The 21,364-nt window shown below is 40.8% G+C and overlaps 3 protein-coding genes across 8 annotated transcripts in view; 2 read left to right on the top strand and 1 right to left on the bottom strand.

The window, feature by feature from the left end:
* The window catches only part of LOC117403717 (rho-related BTB domain-containing protein 2-like), a 73,837-nt gene extending 66,592 nt beyond the window's left edge, over positions 1-7,245 (top strand). For all 3 annotated transcript variants that reach the window (XM_034926270.2, XM_034926271.2, XM_059027037.1), the window contains exon 10: positions 1,019-7,245. In XM_034926270.2, the coding sequence (XP_034782161.2) occupies positions 1,019-1,233 (215 nt within the window). In that variant the 3' untranslated portion in view covers positions 1,234-7,245. The remainder of the gene's footprint in view (positions 1-1,018) is intronic.
* Positions 7,246-8,667: 1,422 nt separating this feature from the next.
* LOC117404130 (WD repeat-containing protein 54-like) lies at positions 8,668-16,129 on the bottom strand. The gene is made up of 10 exons (XM_034911848.2): positions 15,928-16,129; positions 14,664-14,889; positions 14,237-14,299; positions 13,513-13,579; positions 12,896-12,958; positions 12,534-12,661; positions 11,932-12,032; positions 11,185-11,347; positions 10,834-10,908; positions 8,668-10,028 (listed from the first exon to the last, which is right to left on the bottom strand). The coding sequence occupies exons 2-10, from the start codon at positions 14,886-14,888 to the stop codon at positions 9,897-9,899; spliced, it is 1,017 nt and encodes a 338-aa protein (XP_034767739.1). The 5' UTR covers position 14,889; positions 15,928-16,129; the 3' UTR covers positions 8,668-9,896.
* Positions 16,130-16,238: 109 nt separating this feature from the next.
* LOC117404146 (uncharacterized protein C2orf81 homolog) lies at positions 16,239-20,509 on the top strand. Of its 4 annotated transcripts, none has more exons than XM_034006904.3 (4): positions 16,239-16,337; positions 16,653-16,940; positions 17,586-17,798; positions 18,293-20,509. In XM_034006904.3, the coding sequence occupies exons 2-4, from the start codon at positions 16,704-16,706 to the stop codon at positions 19,325-19,327; spliced, it is 1,485 nt and encodes a 494-aa protein (XP_033862795.3). In that variant the 5' UTR covers positions 16,239-16,337; positions 16,653-16,703; the 3' UTR covers positions 19,328-20,509. The 4 variants fall into 4 exon arrangements, with proteins under 4 accessions (XP_033862795.3, XP_058882867.1, XP_033862796.3 ...); XM_059026884.1 differs by having other exon boundaries at positions 16,251-16,385; positions 16,695-16,940; XM_034006905.3 differs by having other exon boundaries at positions 16,251-16,385.
* Positions 20,510-21,364: the final 855 nt, after the last annotated feature.

Genomic DNA, 21,364 nt, shown 5'->3' with positions numbered 1-21,364 from the left:
TGTACAAAAAATAATTTACAGAGGTTAATGTGAAGGTTAAGCAAAGTGCTTTTCTGTTAAAACAATCCACTGTTTTTTGCATTTAATAAAGAGAGGTTGAGTCCTGTTCTAGCTGTGGCATTCCTCTCTGAAGATGTGCACCTGCTTCTAAAGAGTGTGACGGTGAAGGAGCAGAGCTGACACACTGCTCAGTTGGGTCTTTTGTTCTCCTGTGCCACTAGCCTACGTTTTTGCTTCCTTTCTTGAATTCTTTATTGTGTGGTTTTGAATTAGCTGCTGCATCATCTCATTTTTCACCCCATGGTGTTTTTTGTGTGTGTTCACACATTCTTTCTTCTATACAATGCCTTGCAATACAGGTCAGGAATACTGCAAAGTCCTGCAGTCAGCTGACTATAGCAAGCATGCTTGTGTGTAGGACAGTTTCACAAACTTTTATCACTGACAGTATCCTTTTAGAAATGTGATTGAGCAGTGCTGCCCACACTGTATCAGCTGAGCAAAGGTCAGAGAAATACTGATTGTAGTAGTAGCTTCGATTGAAAAGATATGTCTTAGTTTATAATGTATTCAATTAAAAGGCTACGAGAAATGTTCTTGTTTATTAAACATGTTGAAAAATGTGTGTAATTTATTTACAGTATTCAGTATACGTACACTTTATATAACCATTTGTTGTCATAACTGTTAAACATTCAATAGGGCTACATTTAGAAACACTAAAAGAAACTTAAGTTAAATGTCAAACGTTTTGACAAGAAGTCTTTTTCAGTGTCTTCAATATTATTTTTCCTCAGGGTGACATTGAAAAAGTCATTGAACTCTTTAACTATTTCTAAATTTAGCCCAGTTAAGTGTTTAATATTCCTAGTATTTCTAAAGGTTTGCTCTCACGAATACCCAGACGCATCCCGTTTGACAGCAGTTGCAGGTTCCGTGCTGTTGCGGTAGTACAAATGTAAAGCGTGTCTCGATGGGCAGCAGGTCCTCACGGCTCTCTCACGTTCTGTCTCTGCAGAGAACCAGAGGCACTTTGAGAAGCAGCGCTGGCCGCCAGTCTGGTACCTGAAGGAGGAGGACAGCTATCTGCGCTCCCGGAAGGAGAGGGAGAAGGAGGAGGAGATCCTCCGCAAGCAGCACATCAAGCACGGCTGGTGCTTCTGGCGCCACTCCTCTTCCTCCTCCTCCTCCTCCTCCTCCTCCTCCTCCTCCTCCTCACCCCATGTCTCCTGAGCTGACCCTGACCCCCCTCCGAAACCCACTGGGGAGGGCCGTCCTCTGGGGACAAAACAGACAAGCAGCCCAGGATCCCATCCACCTTCCGTTTCTGTCCAAACTGGCTACCCGGTGACGTCACACAAGATAAAATGATGAGATTGGCTGGCTGGCTGACTGTGCTGTGTGATTGGTGCTAACTTAGCCTGTGCTTTGTGTGTTTGAGGCTTCAATGAAAGTGTGTGTTGGGAGGGATGTGGATAGTTGGAGGGGGTGGTCTATTTGGTATGGCCGTGAAGGCATGGGGAAATGGAGCACATAGTCTTCTTAGACATTCCATGAAAAGGCCACTGATTTTTACATTTATTTTTTTGACTGATAAGCCACGGAAGGTAAGCTAAATTAAATAAGTTGTGATCACTACAAACAAAGTAAAAATATGACTTGCTCAGGGGTCTGGATACCGAGAGAGGTTTTCCAGATGAAGCTCCAGGAAAAAGGCCACGGAAATCGATCCAAACACAATTTATTCGGCCACGGAATTTATGGCATGTCATGGAAAACCTACTAGGATTTTGTTTTTTCTTTCAGACTGTTGTTGAGTCATCCAAGTAGTTGTGGAAATGACAAGAGACAGATTGCCACGGAATACATGCCTGTAAACTTCAGGGACAGGGAGGTGCAGACAGTAAGGTTTGGAAATCGAATTAGTGGATTTAAAAGGGTGTTTGATACCATTCCTTCCGAACCTCCGTCCTGCAGCTGATTCCCACACTCCCACTGTGTCTCACGGGGAATGTCGACAGCAGGGAGCTGGAGTTGCTTCTTCTGAGACAGAACCCTTCTTCGCTGCTTGACTGGGCAGACAGGAACTAGAGGATGGCTCAGGGAGAAAATATGGAACTGGTACCTGCCTTTTACAATGGGCTGGTACCACGGTTATTGGGTACCTGTGCCTACCTCACTGGAAACTAGAGGTCCCTCACCTTCCTGCCTTAGATTAGACTTAGGGTGAATACAACCCATCATGCAATTGTCCTGCCTCGCGATGCCCGACTCAAAAAACCCTCCTTGCGGTGTCTCCTAGACTAGCATGTTCTTGCATTCGAAATGAAGCTGTGAAGAATCTTATTCAAGCACAATGTGACTCCTGACTTCCACAGGACAGTACCCCCCCCTGTTATTTTTTTAAATCCTGGAATGGTGAGAAAAAGGAGAAGATGGCAATGTAATGATGACTTGGAAACAAATATGCTAAAAATATGTGTTGGTGCACTTCAGCTGTAAAATGAGTGACACAGTAGCTTTAGTCAGTGTAGCGTCTCTATATGTGTACACATATATAGAACCCCTATTGGAATTATAAGGGCTAAACCTACATTATTGCTATACTGATTATCAGCCAGCAGTTCAACTATTAAGTTTACATGTAATGATTACTCTTCTTGACCTACAGTTGCACTGCGCTGTCAGATGTTGCGGTTTTACTGCAAGTAGCACTTCACATAATACAGATGTTTTGTATGAACTCTCTCTCTCTCTCTCTCTCTCTCTCTCTCTCTCTCTCTCTCTCTCTCTCTCTCTCTCTCTCTCTCTCTCTCTCTCTCTCTCTCTCTCTCTCTCTCTCTCTCTCTCTCTCTCTCTCTCTCTCTCTCTCTCTATATATATATATATATATATATATATATAGATACACAGTATATATATAAATACATGGATGAAGGCTATATTTGCATCCTGAGCCATTCTTAAAAAAAAAAAAAAAAAAAACATTAGTGGTGTCAAAAAGTGATAATTCCACTAGAGGAAAATATACTTGAACTTTGACCCATTCGACTCCTCGAAACTGTCACTGTCAATTCAAACACAAAATGTCTTGGACAACACCCACAGTACAGAAATGTTCATTAATGATCAACAAAATGAGAATATGTTTTAAAAAAAAAAAGTGAAGCTGGTACATTTGTATCTCAGAGAAACTGGAGAAACAGATAATGACATAGAACGTCTGTAAGGCACTCACACTATGTTTAAAAAAACCCAAGTGTACTGCTGAACCTCGTCTTCTTTAATATTAGCATCACAAGGGAATCCATGTATTATAAAAAATAATAGATGGGTCTCTTCAGTGAGTTACAGGAAAACAATATCATCTCGGGTTTCTGTGACAGTTTATAAATTACTTGACCTAACGGTTTCATAGTTTATGACGTCACAGAAACCCTAGATGGAATTATTTTCCTGTAACTCACTGAAGCCCATCTATTATATATATATATATATATATATATATATATATATATATATATATATATATATATATATATATATAGTACAGTGTCTTCCTTATAAAAGTTTACTACAGTAAAAGCACAGTGCAATGAAGCACAATGAAAGCATGCTAATGCATACTTATCCCCATGTATTTAATTTAGATAAGCATTATAAAGAATAGCAAGGATTGATAAAGCATATTAACACACATGGCAAACCAAGGTCAACGATGTTCAAATCATGGGGGAACTGCACAGATACCATGGTAAACTTTTTATAAGGGCTGTAACACATATTTAAGTTTCAGAGAGCAATAACATGTCTGCTGATGTAAGAGAGACTGTAGGCTGCACATGCAGAGCTGGCAGGCATGTTTTTATTCATTACTGCGACTGCAAGGTTCATTCTGCCTGTGTGGAGCTGCTTTCAAGGAGCCTGCTGATTAGAGAGCTGAGTTTCACAAATAGAGTGTTGTGGTGTGGGTTTAAAAAAGTGCATCAGCTGGGCTGCACCAAAAGACAGTGTAGTGCAGTGCTCAGTCTAAACTATTATTAGTACTAGAAATATAGATTTTCTTCTGCTAAAAATATGTCCAGCTGGTTGGGTTCTCTATGAAGCACAAAACATGCATTTGTGTTTATTTTACGGGGTTTAAACAGGACAAAGCAGAATGGACTTCAGAATTGATCCCTCAACATTGATTTTTTGAATGCAGGATTCTAGAATGCAGTATTAGCCATACAGAAGCAGAATGCAGCGTTCTAGAACGCAGTATTAGCATCCCCTGGATTCAGAGTGTAGGATTAGGAGTTAGGAGTGGGTCAGTGTTAGGTGTGACGGACTGAGCTGGGGTTAGGGTTAGTATGAAAGTGAAGTTTAAGTGAAGAGCTGTTTTTTTAGGGGGTTACAGGCAGGCAGCGTGTGGTCCAGGTGGTTAGGGGTAAGGACTGAGTTAGGATATGAGCTGCGATTTAGGTTCGCAGGACAACATCATTGCTGTTGTCATTTCTTTGCTGTTCACATACCCTGCCACCATTTAGTTTTGAGATTTTTTGTGGTGATTGTTTTTCTTGCAGTTAATTTGCTTCGGCTGGTGGTGATGCGATCTGCTTAATGTTGATGCTTTGCTTTACTTCCCTTGATTTGCACTAACTTTCTTAATGAACTGACAGTGTTTTGATACCTTTTTGTTATTGCTGTGGAATTTTTGCTAAGGAAATGCAACTGCAGTGACTTACAGTTACAGACCGGAGGTGCAGTGTAGCCTCAACAAAGGAATGTTTTGCTTACAGGCGCAGTATTGTTGTTGTTGTTGTTGTTGTTGTTGTTGTTATTACTATTATTATTATTATTATTATTATTATTACTATTGTTGCTATTATAAGTATTATTATTATTATATTGCTAATACTAGTCTAGATACAGTATAGGTTTAGCGTTTACATCATGCTTCAGATGCAAGACTCCAGCATTTCACTTTTCTTTACCCTCAAGCGGTTTTGTTTGTGTAATGGACAGTTTTTGCTGGTGTTTGTTTGTTTTCTGCGTGTGTTTTTGGTGGTGTTTTAAAAGCACTTTATATACTCTCTTCAGTATGTGGGATGTATCTTGAGCCAAGCATCTTATAGGTATACAGCCTGGCCATGCCTAGTTTACACACGTATAGATCACAGGCAGCCCGATTTCAATGAAGAATACAATCATTGAACTACTATTTCATACCCACCCAAATTACATTACACTTAAAGGGGTAATAACCAAGGTTTGAGACATTTTCACAAGTCACTTAGATTGCGGAGTTCAGCAGGATAAGAGGCTTCGTCCGATTTCAAAGTGAAAATACGATCTTCAGAACTATAAAAGATCTACAGGAGAATGCTAAGAGAAGGACGCACTTGCAAGGAAGTTGTCATGCTAGCGAGAAGAACTAATTTCTTTTGTAAAGACTTGGTTATTACAATGAGCTAGTCATTGTCTTAACACTGTTGGCTTATTTTAATAACAGTGCTGTGCTTCTTAAATAGCTCATGAGTTCAGTCCCTGTGAATAAACACATGTATATGAAATGGAAAGTATAAACAAGGAATGTCTCTGGAACTTCATTTTGCAGATTTCCCACCACAGACTTTACGGCAACAAATGTTTGCATATATTATTTTAAGTATACATATACTGTATATAAACTCAATATAGTAATTACTCAAATTTTGCTAATGCTAATTTCAAGTATATGTAACGATAACATATATTACAGTATGCATCTGTTGTAATCCGCAGTATTTTATAAAACAACCCTCATATACATGTATGAAAGTATATGACATGCATTCGAAATACCAGCTCTTCCCTTACAAATACTCTTGTAATTGTATAGGAAACTATGGTTTATGAAGTAATGTGTAGGTTTAATGCAAATACTGTTGTATTCGAGGTTTTATTAAGCGGTCCACGGGCAGTGTTAATATCTGATTTACTTGGCAATAAGGCGGTGATGTTGAGTCCTGCTCTGTAGTCAGTCCTGAATTGTAGATTTCTTAGCAGTATTAATCCTGTGCCCTGAAGCACAGGGACACAGGGTCGCAGGGACAGGCTCTAATAAGCTAGCAATAGGAAAGCACTAGTCTTTGCTGATCTGAATGAAGCTTTCTTGGCAGTTGTTACACAGATGTACTGCTTTTGATTTTAGTAAAGCAGTAGTTCTGAGATACTTTAGTTTTAAACGGGTAGCTCTTTGCTGCCTTTATTAGGATGCGATCAGTTCGCTCATGAGACTGTACATCATAATAATAGTTAGGAAAACCCACAGATCCTGAGCTTTCCACTTCCATGCTATGGAAACCGGAGAAGCAGAACTGTTTAGTTAGAAAAGGGGTACTGTATGTCCAGGTGCCCCTCTCTGTCTCTCTCAACGAATGGAGACCGAACTCCCTGTCCACTGTCGTATATGGCGTTACTTGTGCCTTCTCACACACTGTTGCCTGTTTTCTTGTAATCCACCCTTTTTCAGCCCGATAGACGATGGGACAGTGAAGAGACAGAGCATGTCGTTGTGAGCAGGGCGATGTCGTGGCTCGTGGGGTTTAAAAACCTGAGCTCTTATAATTCCAAAAGATATTTATCATAGCAGTGCACTTAGCATGGCGTGCTTTTCAAATAGCACAAGATAGTATGAATTCTGCTCTGGCATAAGAGCGATTTCCCCAAGTATCTACCATACATACAATATGGTTTTTTTTTTTTTTATAATCCTCAGTTAATTTTTCTCTTCCTTTTAAAGGCAATGGGAGACCAGTTCTAACCCTAAGGAGTTGTTCAAAGCTTTTTTAAAAGTACATATTAGACTTGGATACGCCAGGCCCCTATTTGACACTGCCTGACGCTGTATGCAGCTCGTATGAAACCGATGTGCTCATAACTGGCCCTGTCCTGACCGTGTGTTGTTTCGTTTCATGAATGTCCAGGTTCTGTTCTGTGCTATTTTGTACTCTTGATGTGACAATTAAGTAAACTCTTGCACTTTTTTAAATTAAATAATTTAGAGCTTCTCTGTGCATAATAATGAAAAAAAAAAGTAACTACAACAAAACACTTTAAAGGGCTTTTTTTAACAATCAGAATGTTTTGCTGCTTTAAAAAAAAAAAAAAAATCCTTTGTAATAATTTTTTGAACCACTGCGATTTGTACAAAAAAAAAAGTTTTGCCGTTTTCAGTATTTTAATGTTTGACTTGACTTATTAAAACTTTGCTAAAATGTGGACGCTGTGTGCGTGTGTTTTATTGGAATATAAATGAAAAGCAATTTGGACAAACATTTCTGTCTTTATAATGTTGAGATTCCGGCCCCATCACAGACCACCTCATTGCCATTGTAAAACTGAAGGATTTACTTGCTCTTTTGTTTAATGGCGAGACGTTCGTCTTTGAATCGGATGGTTTACAGTCCAGCCCTTGCCTTTCCACTCAATCACGGGGCTGAGATGCCAAATTCATCCCAACTTCATCCCAACATGAAAATGCTTGGAATGTTTTTCTTTTTAATGCATTAAGATCCGTTAGGGTTTTAATTTTAGCCACTGAAAACATGAAGTGAGTGAGAAATGAAAAAGAGATTTTATAGCAATCTGTACCCAGATACATCCACTAGAGGGTGCTGGTGACAAGGCTAGTAGAACAATAGCATTATTTTTGTTTGGGTTATATCATTTATTAATTGTTATAATTCTACACAAGGGAATACTTACTTGCTTGAGAAGCATTGGCCCTTGTTTACAAGGCAGGCCTGTCAGGTACAATTAACTTCAGATAGAAGGCACATTGAATTGAAAACAAGAACACAGCATAGTCAGCAAAAACAATAGCACAAGCACTTTTCTGTGGAAACTGAACTGGTTAACACAGCTTATGAGGCCTGTGTTTAGAATACATGATGCCGCAGATGTTTGGGTGTAAAATCAAGCTTCTGCACACAATATATTTTCATATACTGTGCCCAGGGTTAGACACTCACACTAGTCCCCCATACAGTCACTCAATCAAATTTTAATTATTTTTTTTTATATAGCACTATTCATAGCAAAGCCAACTCAAAAGTGCTTCACAATCAAAAAAAAAGTAAAAGAATAAAAGTAAAATAAAACATAAAATATATTCATACTGGAAAGGCTTGAGAGAACACATAGGCCTTCAGGAAGGACTTAAACTTTGGAATCAGCATTTCTGATGATCCAGGGCAAAGAATTCCAAAGAGCCGGACCATGGTAGGAAAAACTGTGAACTCCTAATGTGACATACCTAGACACTGGTGAAACCAGCAGCCCTGAATTTGTCAATCACAACTGACGCCCCAGTCCTGGGTTTCAGAACTGACCAGGTAGGCACAGTAAGTAGGTTCCTGAAATGTGAGTAATCAAGTCCTTGATGAATCTGCTCTGAACTAACACTACTTATCTCAGCATGAGTAAGTTTGTTCAACTTGCTCATGTAGCTAGAAGAGAGAAACAACTAACACTGACCTGATTGCTCTGGCTACTGATCAGTTAGTAACATACTTACATGAGGGGAGTTACAGAACCCAGGACTATGTTTCTAACCCTGCTTAAAGCCTATTTCTAATTCCACAACAATATAATTATAATACTAAATAAGAAAATGTATGCCAACACACAAAGGGACATGAATGCATTTGTGAAAGCTCACTGTATTGTAACTGTACACTTCCCATGTTGAACAGGGGTTTCCATCATGTACCTGCAAGAACAATACAATACATCAAATACCAGGAACACAATCAAACTTCCAGTTTGGAAAACAGTGATTACTAATAATAGTTTATTAAACAGATCCCTACAGTAAATACATAGGTGTTCTCTGCACAGTAAAATAGCACATTGTCATTCAACATCCACAATCGCCTTTGCATTTAAAATCTACAGTGAACATCTAAAACGGTCCCTTATAGTTACAAAGTTAAATATGTATCTGGTGTACAGGGTAGTAAAAGGTGACACAAAACTGCCCTCTACTGGTCAAGCTAATTTTGCAGCAGCTGTTTTCTGGCCAGACATGTTGTCTGTGGTAGCAAGTCAAAGACACACAGAAAACATTCCTAACATTTCAGTTATCGCTGCAAAGGGCAACATCACCAAGACTTTGGACCTATATATGGACATGACATAAATTATGTAAAGTTTGTAGTATTAGAACAGCTAAAATTAGACAATGCAACACATAGAAGAATAAAAGAAAGTAAATGGATAAATAGACTGAACACAATTATGCCAACGGGACTCAAAAAAAAAAAAAGAATGAACCAATTAACTCCAATAAATACATAACATTTAAATAAATAAATAAACCAAATTCATTCTAAAGTTATGCATGCTGATGCGCTGGGGAGGCCAAATCAAGGCTGATCCTCTGAGCCAGCATTGCATGATAATATAAATATAAGTTTATATAAAATAATGTTAATTAGAATTAACACAGATTTATAAGATAAAGTAAAAATGATGTCACAATATATAGAACACCATTACATCATGCAAGAAAAAATCATGGATTTGAATATAAACAATAACAAACAGTTGTCATGCCGTCAAAAACCTATAAATACCTCCAATGTTTTGATTCAAACAAATGTTCCCTTGATAAAGATATGTACAACATATCGAAACGTTGGGCAGCTGGCTCTTTGAGCTAAATTATATATATATATATATATTAGATGGTTATGTTTACATTATATGGGCATGTACAATGTCCTCATAAGGTAGGTTTTGTCAGGTCTTCCCAACTTTTTTGACCCCATAAGCAATATAAATGAACCCCCCCACACACACACACACAATGTGGCGGTAGCAGATGATCTGTGTGTTGTGGGTTCGTGCTCCTTCCTCACTCCCAGGCCCTACACCACAGTGTAGCGGATGATCTCGCTCAGGTCGTATCCGGTGACAGCGAAGGCGCTCCCCTCAGGGTCACAGAACTTTGCTCCACAGATCTGGACGTCGGTGACGCACTCAGTGTGCTGGTGCTCGATCTGCAGGGAGGGAGAGTCAGTGGGGAAACGGAGGGCTACACTGGAGAAACTTTTCTGTAACTGGAATAAATTCCATGGCCCGGGATAACAACAACAACAAAAAAAAACTTTTCTACAAGCCCTCCAAAATGACTTCAGAAACTACACTGGCTTGGACTCTTAAGGTTTCACATGAACTGCTAATATTATTATTATTATTATTATTTATTTCTTAGCAGACGCCCTTATCCAGGGCGACTTACAATTGTTACAAGATATCACATTATACATTATTTTACATTATACAGATATCACATTATTATAATAACACCCTGTTCACTGGAATTTGGAAGTTCTGTTTAGCCCTCTGATGTGTCCCCTAATTCCTTCTCGTGGGTCGCACCCAGTATCACAATATAAGATGCTTACAGGTGCAGGCAATCAGGGAAGAGCTGAAAGTGATTGTAGCTAACAAAATAGTTCCACAAATGTTCCCTGCCACACACATCCATTCATTATATACTGTAGGTCTCAAATGTGCAGCTTTGAAAGAAACCCACATTTTAGCATTACCAGATATCATGTTATAAAATGAAAATACATGCGAGCTACAACATGTGCTTCTTTCAAAACTGCACATTGAGTGAACTAATGGAAGTACAAAACAGGTAAGATTTGTGGCAGCAGTTCTCAAGATGTTTTCAAACAATAACCCATTAATCCTTTAGCCAAGTCCCTTGATCGTGTGTGCAGTCCCACCACATGTCTGGTGCAGCCAGTGCAATAACAGTAACAGCGTTTCACAGGAGATGCAGCAGAACGTTACCTCGACAGTGTGAGACTCAGGGGACTTGCTCAGCTTCCAGATTCGTACCAGCGAGTCCTCTGCTCCGGACAGCAGCTATGTGTGACAGTTACACAGTGATTGTCAGAGGTGAAGGGATCAGTTAGCTACTGCAAGGGTTGATAACCAAGCCTTTATAAGAAAACTCAACAAAAGAAGTACGTTGCAATACTAAAAATTAAATGTCAAACGATTAGACTATTGAGTGTTTTTGATAATGATGGATAATGGCAGACTGTAGTAAACAGACAGCAAAGTATTACAGCTCCAGTTTTCAATCACTGCTCACTGTCCTGGCTCTTGCTGTTCTGGACAGGCACTCAGTCTGCCTACCTTGCCTGAGTCCGGTGCGATATCCAGTGCGTAGATCCAGCGCGCGTGTGCGTTCACCTCCGCGTGCACCACGCCTGACAGGGCATCGTAGAGCCGGATCTGCCCACTGCCGTACCCCGCGATAACAATCCCACACCACAGCTTTACCGAGGAGCAGGAGCACCTGGACACACATAAAGAAGAGACTGAGCACTTAACTGTCGGCACCATCTGTTTTACTGTTCTAGTTTTACTTGTTATACAGTTAAGTGCCTTTGTCAGATATTTATATGATGCTATAGTCCTGTTGAAACAGTCAGAACAGATGCAGATTTAGTGTCTCATTGACAGCTTAGAGCACGGTTTGATGATGTCAACACTCTCAAGTAAATGTAATACCACCAGAAGGCAACTACACATTAAAAGATCTAAACCAGCTCTGGACATTTCCTAATAAACCAATAATGTAACCAGTGGCTCCCTTACCAATGCAGTTTCAATACTGTGAGAATGCTTAAAACCAGACTGAAATTCCCAATGGGTCCAGCAACTTATTCACAACACTCGTTCCAAGATTTTAGGTAGAAATTATACATGTGGAATTTGACTGGGCTGTCCTGGTGCACATAGAAGATTTACAATAAAGGTTTTAGGAGGGTCAAGAGGCTGTACAGCTCTCTTCTCCACATGAAAATGGAAGTCCAAACTTTCCTGGAACCCAGGTGACACAAATTGACTGAATACTGAGTGCAAGGAGATCTGTCTCACCCATAAGCAGGGATCTTCTTCAGCAGTTTAAAATCTTTTCCTGCTTTCCAGATACAAAGCAAGCCGGAGTCGTCTGCACTGACTATATCAGCAATATATTCCTGGGGATGCACAGAGACACATGCAGATCAGTGCCACAGCCCACAGTGGGACACATGTGTGCGATTGGGCTCTTCAGAGAAAAACAACAAGTACGTTGCACACAATACCATGAAATTCATTGCTTATATTATTCTTTAATTGCTCATATTCTTTTTCATGTTATATTGTTAATAATGTATTTTTATTGTATTATTATAATTTAAATCATGGGATATTCCAAAGACTTTGAACAGACTCTCAGGTGCCCCTTACAAAAGCTTACCACGGTAAATTTGCTTGGTAATTTAGCAGTTTTCCCATTGCTGTAATTGTTTTTTTTTCATTTACTGTAGTTTATCCTGGCTTGCCTTGCTTTTTTAATATGCTTTACCATAACTCTCTGGGATTGAACTGCTCACCTATGCTTTACCATGATTCCACTTTGCTCTGCTTTTACTATGATAACATGACGGGGACAGCTATAAACCCAAATAAAAATACAAAAAGGTCTACTGAATGACCTTGCTGCTGGAGGTCTCTGTGGCGATGTCTGTGATGGGATCCCAGTGCTCCTCCAGCACTTCGGATAGGATGATGTTGGCCCCCTTGTCCGGTATTTTAAACACCAGGACAGAGCCAGAGGAGGTGCCTGAGGAGAGACACACAGCATGAGAGACTGAGATTGACTGTAGAGAGGGCAATGCAATGCGAGTACCACTGAACTGAAAGGAAAACTAAATTACAAACTAAGATCCAAAACAGAAGCCTTTGAAATAAAGAAATAAACCTCTCCCTTTAACGCCAGAATTGAGTTAACCAAAACTAAATCTAATGATTCAGGGAGCAGTCACCAGATGACAAGTTTTCTTTTGAAATAACTCACCCACACAGATGTAGTGTCCGAGCGTAGTGGCTGCAGCAATTCCACGAGCAAACACTGCCTCGTCTGCAAAGCAAAGGGATATCAGGGATTCATTTCTTACTTACTCTCATTCTTCTTATTAATTAGTAGTAGTAGTATTTTATATTAATTGCAAAGAAAGATACAGGACAATGACACCTGTTACAGACAGGCATGGTCATGTCCTTTTTTTTATTTTTTATAAATTTAGTCATTGCCAATTATTTTTATTATTTTTTCCCAATTTGGAATGGCCAATTTTTTTTTTAGGCTCAGCTCACCGCTACCACCCCTGCGCTGACTCGGGAGGGCGAAGACGAACACACGCTGTCCTCCGAAGCGTGTGCCGTCAGCCGACCGCTTTTTTTCACACTGCAGACTCACCATGCAGCCACCCAAGAGCTGCAGCGTTGGAGGACAACGCAGCTCTCGGGCAGCTTACAGGCAATAACTCCTTTACAGTTGGCCCCTTGTGACTTGTGCGTCCTCCCTTATAGTTGTAGAATACAGATCAGAAGGGTAAATGTCACTGTTCATGCTAATCACAATGTGGTGTCCCTAGTAACACAGGTGTCCCGTCCCTAGTGACAGTGCAGTACCTGAAGGGGTCTCAGGGATGTCCAGGGCATGCCAGTACACCATGATGGAGCCATCCGACTCGTACATCTTCAAAAGACAAGTATATCTATTTAATAGCTCCAGTCAATGCAACACCACCTGCAGCTGTTTAAATCTCCAATGTTAAGAATACAATCCAAATTCAAAACTCTTTTCAAAGTGAACAGTGTCCTTATTTACCCATATAAAAGTCTGCCATGGTAAATTCTGCAGTTATCCCATGGTTATACGATGCATTTAACAGTTTTAGCATACAATGTTTACCTGTGCTTTACCATGCTCTCACTGTGCTTCGTTACACTTTGTAATGCTATGCTTTTACTACTATACCATATTTTTTATGAGGGTATGGTAAAAGCAAAACTCTGTAGTTTAGTCTTGGCCTCCTGAAGTTAGTGATAGAGCTGTCTATTCCTATTGTGTTACAGTAGTTAGGAGTAAAAACCTGAAGATGCTTAACTCCAGGACACATTGGGCTCTATTTTAATGATCTAAACAGGGCCGCCACTCTTTAACTGTATATTAAACCACCAGGGCTTTTCCCCCGGGGTGATCTATAGACCAAAAATTACTACATACAATATAAAAGGTAAATGAGGATGCAGAAATAAGGTGTTTAGATCATTAAAACACAACACTATTGTTGAAGATCTTGAAGGGTTTAATAATACAGCAGGACTTAATTCAGCAGCAAAGGGCCCTCACCTGGATTCCCTTCTGTGACGTGAGAACCAGCAGAACTCGAGATGGCAGCACACACCAGGACGCCTGGAACACAGAGGTGCAAACTTTTTACTGGTAAAAGACCCTATACAAATGTGACCAGCTGTCTATACCAGTAGAATTCTGTCTTTTCACAAACGCAACTTGATACTTTGTGACATGAACATCTATTTATTTATTTATTTATTTATTTATTTTTCTTTTTTGGTACGGAGAGCCAAGAACAATCTCATTCCTCTGAACCAGAGCCAGGAGTGTTATTTTAAGAGGGCTCTGATTTGGTCTGCCTTCTTCATTAAAACCCCTAAGCACTTATCCAAATAAGAGACCTGTGTATTAAGCCAAACGGCTTGGCTAAATCTCCTCCCCCTCCTCTTTCCAGTAATGAGAGACCCCAGTACAGCAGCACCTGTATGATGAGGGAGGAGCTGGCGGCGATGCTGCCCTCCTTGGACTGCAGCTGGCGGTGTGAGAAGTTGAGTCCGTCCCCCGAGGCGCTCACCATGTTCACCACATTGCAGTGCACCACTGTGAAGTAGGTGAGGCACTTCTCTGCGATGGGCAGCACGCTCAGGTTGTTGTAGAGCGCCGAGGCGCTGCTCTTGATCTGTATGCTCTTCTCCCTGCGATACATCCTGCAGGGCAGACACACAGGGGACAGGCATGCAAGGGTTAGAGGGCCGCGGAGGGTGTGTACGGCACTTAACCCTACCAGGACACATCTCTGTGATTTATTTATTTATTTATTAACAGTAATATGGCCCAAACATTGAAACCAACACATGGGACATGTTGCAGTAACATAAAAAAAGAATGTTGCCTGAAAACAGTTCTTGACAGTAAAGGGTTTCATTGCATGAATCGCAAATAGTTTTTTGTTTTGTTTTTTGCATACAACTGCTTTGTAATGAATCACAGGCAACATTTGTAAGCATCTGTGTGTGACGGTATTAAGAGCCGTCACTCTTTACATAATGAAAACAGACCCCCGTTATTCCATGACATTTTTGGGTCGAGAACAACAAGCAGCCAAGATTATTCTGCCTACTGTATGACCGAAACCTGAGCCTGGCTGGGCGGATAGCTTTACAGTACAGCAAGCAGTAGGTCTCTTGTGCTAGCAGCATACACTCATTATTGTGTGACGCGATATACGTTTCTTATACATAGGTATGTCTCCTGAGGCTGTAGCAAAATGACAACACGGAATCCATCTGAACAGCAAGGATGCTGTGTAGCCAAGTACGAATCCGCATCCCGGCCCTATATATATATATATATATATACGTACACACACACACACACACATAGCTCAAACAGCCAGCTAATCATTGTACGCAACTCTGATAATACAAATAAAACAGTACTATTGGCTTTGTTTGCATTTTTAATAATTGTTGTAGATATTGACCTGTTCGTTTATTGATGGTCTGGTGCTTTGCTTTGGAGAAGCATTCTCTGTGTTGCAGTCAATAACACTTTATCGTAATTATTTTTCTGCCAATGATCCTTTTGTTTTGTTGTTTTTACAACACCAGTTTACGCATAAGAAAGTTTACAAACGAGAGGAGGCCATTCGGCCCATCTTGCTCGTTTGGTTGTACTACATATACACCTGTATGTATATTTCTACAGGTTCGGGTACAACATATAAATTCATCTGGTTAACTTACCTTTTACCAGCAGCCTATACTGATGCTTTCCTCGACAGGTTACCTAATCAATATAACAACACAAACAGCTTTCTGTAAATCAATCAGCTGTGTCTTTTACTGCGATAGTAATTGCTGTTTCTGTAATTGCGTGTGTTTAAGTATGTTGTTTTCTTTCTTCATCTGCTGCTGAAATACATTCGGCATCGTCTGCAGCCATAGTGACAGCGCAGCTTTCGATGACGTCATCCAAAGCAGGGCACAAACTGTGCGAAACGTCATTACTAGCCGCGCGTTTGGTGAGTTGCTAAGCAACCATTGACAACATCCCCCGTCGGTCTCTGCTCTTAAATTGTAACCAGAACAGCGAAGAGGCGAACCAGATATAAATACATTGAAAAAAACACCAAAATAGAGGATATTTGACTCTGGTAAGCACCTGGAATTGGAGTGGGATTTCTCTTGGAAACAACATTTAGGTACGTTAAATACAGTAACTGTAGTTTGGTTGGGTATTTATTTCCAAAACATTTAATTCGATTTTTTATATCACTGTATGAAGACATACATGTTTTTTCATTGATTTTTAACACTGTCAAAGACTTTTTTCCTTATAAAACACATTATACCAGGTGTATTGTTATTGTAAACAGTTTTACGATAAATGTTTAGCAATGTTTTCTAAGATATATATTAGTAAATTGTAAAGCAGTTCTAATGGAGACGACTGCTTTATTATTTTTCAGAGATTACCCGCCGTGTCCCTGTCTGGCTTGCTTTCCAAACAGCTAGATATCATGTCCCGCGCAGCGATGTCCAAATCACGGGCGGAGAAATCCCGCACCACCTCTGTGTCTGTTTCCCAGGCTGTTGGTCAAACAGCGCCCCCTGATGTTGTCCAGGGCCGACTCACCGAGGCCGACTGGGTCTCCATGGTAGCGCAGGAGGAGGGGGAGGAGGCGGTGGCGGAAGTCTTTGATGTCTTGATGGCCCGAGTGATGGAGGAGTGTTACAGAGCCTACCTAAAGAAGCAAGTGAGGAGGCACACATTTAATTACCGTCTGATACACAATGCAGCAGCACAGTATTCGATACCTGCTTACTGACTGCCCTGCACCTGAAACCTGTGAACAGAGATGTGTCACCAAGTAGATCAGATCAAACAAGTTCAGTAGGTTGCAAAGTTTCAAAGCCTGAGTGAATAACAGTCAGAGGTAAAACTTACAAGTCAAGACAACAAACGTTTCAGTGTTAGTGAACTTCACGTTACATCTGACACGTGTGGTCTAATAATAACATGAATAGCGGAAGATGTAAGTGCTGCTTCTTTCTGCCGTATTATTATTTAAGTAGTTGTTGGTGTAAATAATTGGCCTTCCTTATCATTAAATTCTAAATGCACTGAAAAAGTTTTGCACTTTGGAACAAGTTTAAAGATGTGAGACCTCAGCTGTTCATTTAAGTTTTGTACATCAGGAACAGTTTTTTTGGTTTGTTTGTTTTTTAATCCCTGCTAGACCGCAGACGGAGCCAGTGCCAATTGGCAAGGATTCAAAGTTATGAACAATGTTTTTCTGCAAACCATTGTTCAAGTAATCCCATTTCTTCAGGAGACACAAAGAGCACCTATTTTAATGTGAAATTCTAAATGTGCCTCGCTCTTTTCTCCTTCCCTCCAGCTGATACCCTTCACGGTGATGCAGGCAAGAGATGCAATGGTTCAGATTGTGGAGTGGCGCTTCCTGGCCCGAGATAAGGGGGAAGAGTCTGTGCAGTGCGACCCCACCTGGCAGGAAGATGAGGAGCCCTCGCCATGTGGCACAGATTCCTGGGCACAAGGGTCTGTTCCAGTTGTGCACACAGGACTGACACCACGTGGGACAGGCAAACAGGTGCACTGCTCTTCATGTCTTAACTGTAGTTATTACAGTAGTGTAAGGCCTTACCTTATTGATTACATTATTTGACAATGTCCTTATTCCTGTTCCTATAAGATATTACAACTTTGTAAGATCTCTGCAAGCTATTGGAATAGAACTGACATTTATGTAGCACATTTCCACACAGTCAAAAATGTATTTTACAGAGCACAATTGTACAGCTGATTTATGTAGCCACTACTGAAGTGCAGCCCCCTGTAGTGTGTAAAGCAGTAGTGATTTTGTGCTTGCGTGCTACACAACGGTTTCTTTATCTTCATTCCGAACTGTTATTGTTGTTGGGTATTCCAAAAAGTGATAGGGTATACCTGTTAATGAATTTACACAGTAAGGGTATACTTACAGAGAATTTACAAAGAAATTGAAACTTTGAAAACTTAACAATTGTCATTGTACTGGTGTTGAGCTGTAAATTAAAATGAAACATCATTTAACCTTCTCTGCAGAAGCTGGCTGAGCCTCCTACTAAAGAGAACACACAACCTACGGCACACCAGCCAGAAACTGACACACAGCAGGAACAGAGTAAATCCAGACAGAAAGAAATCAAGGATTTGGATCTGACACCAAATAAACAGACCTCTGAGATCAAAAGAGAGAAAAAAGAACCACCTGTACCCAAAAAAACTAATCTCCCCCGTAACCCCACCCCCCCTCCCAAAGAGCAGAAAGCAAAAAGGCAGTACAAGCCCCACCGGGGGGCTCTGCCGTCAGCCGGCCTGCGTAACTTCACCAAACCTCTGGAGGACTCTGAGAGGGATCTGCTGATCCAGCAACTCTCCCAATCTCTCCCCTCTGAGCAAGACTCACCCAAACTGATCCCTGCTGCCTTTCACAACCTTCTGAAGATCCAGGGGAGCCGGCCGGCGCAGAATAATAACATCACCTACGATGAGTCCGGCAACGTCACCGCAGTGCGCAGGCTAGAGCCGGCACGGCTACCCAGGCACCTTGTGAGGCCGAGGGTCGAGCTGGTGGACCCCGAGGTGGAGGCCGAGCAAGTAAGGCTGGCAGCTATCAAGGCTGGGTGGGGTGCGCTGCGCAGGACCGTTCGGGGGAAAGACAAATCAGAGGTGCAGAGAGCCAGAGAAGCTGGGGCGCGACCAGATCGGACAGTGACCAAAAGCACCAGAAAGCAAATTCCCCTCTGTGTGCTGGATGAGCCCCAGGCCTCTAAGTCTTTATATAAGGAGGAACGGCAGGTTCCACATGGCCCCATGTCCACAATGGCCAGTCTGCTCTTAGAGAGCATGGAGCTGTCCCCGGGAGTGGTGCTTCGAGAGCCCAGTGGTGCCAGACGAGGCTCGTGGAAAGGGTCCACACAGGAAGGCAGAGACTACCAAGGAAATGTTCTGAGGCCCATCCTCCCCAATGTGCCTCGACCCTTAATCTCTGTGGACCAGCTGCTGGAAGGCCACAGTCTTCAAGTGATCCACGCTGTCCCCCGTCATTCACTTCAGACTCCACTCGTGGGGCGCTAGAATTGTATTGAGTTTTTTTGTATAATATTTGGTAAAATAAAAATCACAGTTGTTTTTTTCTTAAAGCATATACAATAGAATCAAAAATAATAAGTGATTTAAAATAGAAAAATTTAATGAAAATGTGCTGCTGAGTGTTTCCAATCTGTGTTAGAAGTGTGGTCAGCAGTGTTGGGGTGATTCACCTGCATTTGTTGACATGTAACTTTTATAACATGCTCTCAGCTTCAGATGCTGATGTTCGTTTGGTGACCATTGTCCCCCTGGTCAGACACATGGAACACTGAGATCAACTGTAGTGCAGAAATGTCCACTGCATCCTGTTGCAAAATACAAGAACATGCGATTTTAGGAACAAGAGAAAGCCATTAGGCTCAACATACTTGCTTCCTACATGCAGTACTTTTCTCTTGAACTGTTTATACACTTAATGTACATGGTAAATGATCACATAAGTTTATTACCCGCTCTGTTGAATCTTAATATTCCTTGCACAGCGCTGGACGAAGCAAGTACTCCTGTTCAAGCTCCTGTTAAATCTGCTAAAAAACATTTTGTCTTAGAAATTTGCCCTTGTCATGCATTTGCTTCAGAATAAGATCCCATGCATTTAGTGATGAAGTCTTCTTGCCCTGTTCACTTTATTTAGAGCAGCAATGCAATAGACATCCAATTGACACAACATAGAGTCAGCATTGAGTGTGATTGTGCAGCTTGCTGGGTTTTAGCACCTACAGCACAGGAAGTGAGTATGGACATGGAACCAGGTGGTTACCATTAACGAATAGTTCTGTGCCAGGCAAAACAGCTTTCAGAGTCAATGTGAAAATAAAGTCTGGAAAACTAAAAGATAAAGCTCTTTTGTGAATGTTGTTATGCTCATGAGTGAGAAATGTTACTATTGATTTAATTAGTTTATTTTTATATTCACATCCAATGCTGGGGTAATTGCAGTATATTTCTATATTGCACTGAGACATGTAAAATCCATGCAGTGTAAATAAAGTTCAAGAAGTGTGCTGTACTGTGCATCTTTTTGTCTTGATTCTGTACCATGGCACTGGATTTATAACCACTGCATTGCAATGGCATTAGCCTGGAGACCATCAGGTTCCACAAAGACAGAAGGCCAACAGCACAGCTGCATGGCCAAATGACCAGAGTGCCAAAGCACATGATGGAGGGGAGAGTGAGTAGCTTTCTGTCTATGCAAATCTGTCTGATTGTTCTTGTTTGACCATTTATAAATTGATTCTCATGATTCTGTGTCTGAACGCCATCTCAAAATAAAATGCATAAATGCATGTTCATGTGATAAACCTGTCACCAGCAGTATGTGTTAAAGTGATTTCCCTAAGTAAGAGCCATCACCAATAACAGCTGTGCTGGGTATTGCCAGTAAAACAACGGGAAACATGTGCCAAAGTGGTAGATCACTCTTGCTTTTATAAAGACTCTTTGGCTGATCTAGAGTAAAGTTACTTGGCAGGCAACTGCAACTAAAAACATACAGCTGGTTTCACAGAACTCGATTAGCGCTAGTCTTACCTAACATAACTAAGTGCTAATCCGGGTCTGTGAAACCAGCCAATAGTGACTCAAGCACCTTAATACAGACTTCTCACACAGGCCATCACTTAAAAGCACAGAATGTGAGTGACCCGGGTGCCTGCATGCTTACTGTGCATCATAAAACCTCAAGGGGACAGTCAGAATAAATCAAAATAAAATATGATGCAGACTGCTGTTTAAATTTCAAGTTGAACTGGAAACAGCTCATTTAACATGCTGCAGTCAATAAGCATCGATCCTCCTCGTGCTTTTTCCTTCCTCATGCTTTACCGTTTTTTTTACAATGTTTTATCATTTTGATTTCCCATTCCAGGTGTTCCACACATGTTCCCCACTTTACTGTTCTGTACTTTCTTATGTTGTGTCGTATTGTGCCACAGTCTTGTTAAATACGTTGTTCTGGAGACTAAATTGTTGACAACATGTTTTATTAATATGTGCTGTTTTTGTTTTACTCAGAATCTT

This window comes from Acipenser ruthenus, chromosome 1 (assembly GCF_902713425.1).
Source record: "Acipenser ruthenus chromosome 1, fAciRut3.2 maternal haplotype, whole genome shotgun sequence".
Lineage (NCBI taxonomy): Eukaryota > Metazoa > Chordata > Actinopteri > Acipenseriformes > Acipenseridae > Acipenser > Acipenser ruthenus.
The sequence above is the reverse complement of the archived record's forward strand: the minus strand, read 5'-3'. Positions and strand labels throughout refer to the sequence as shown.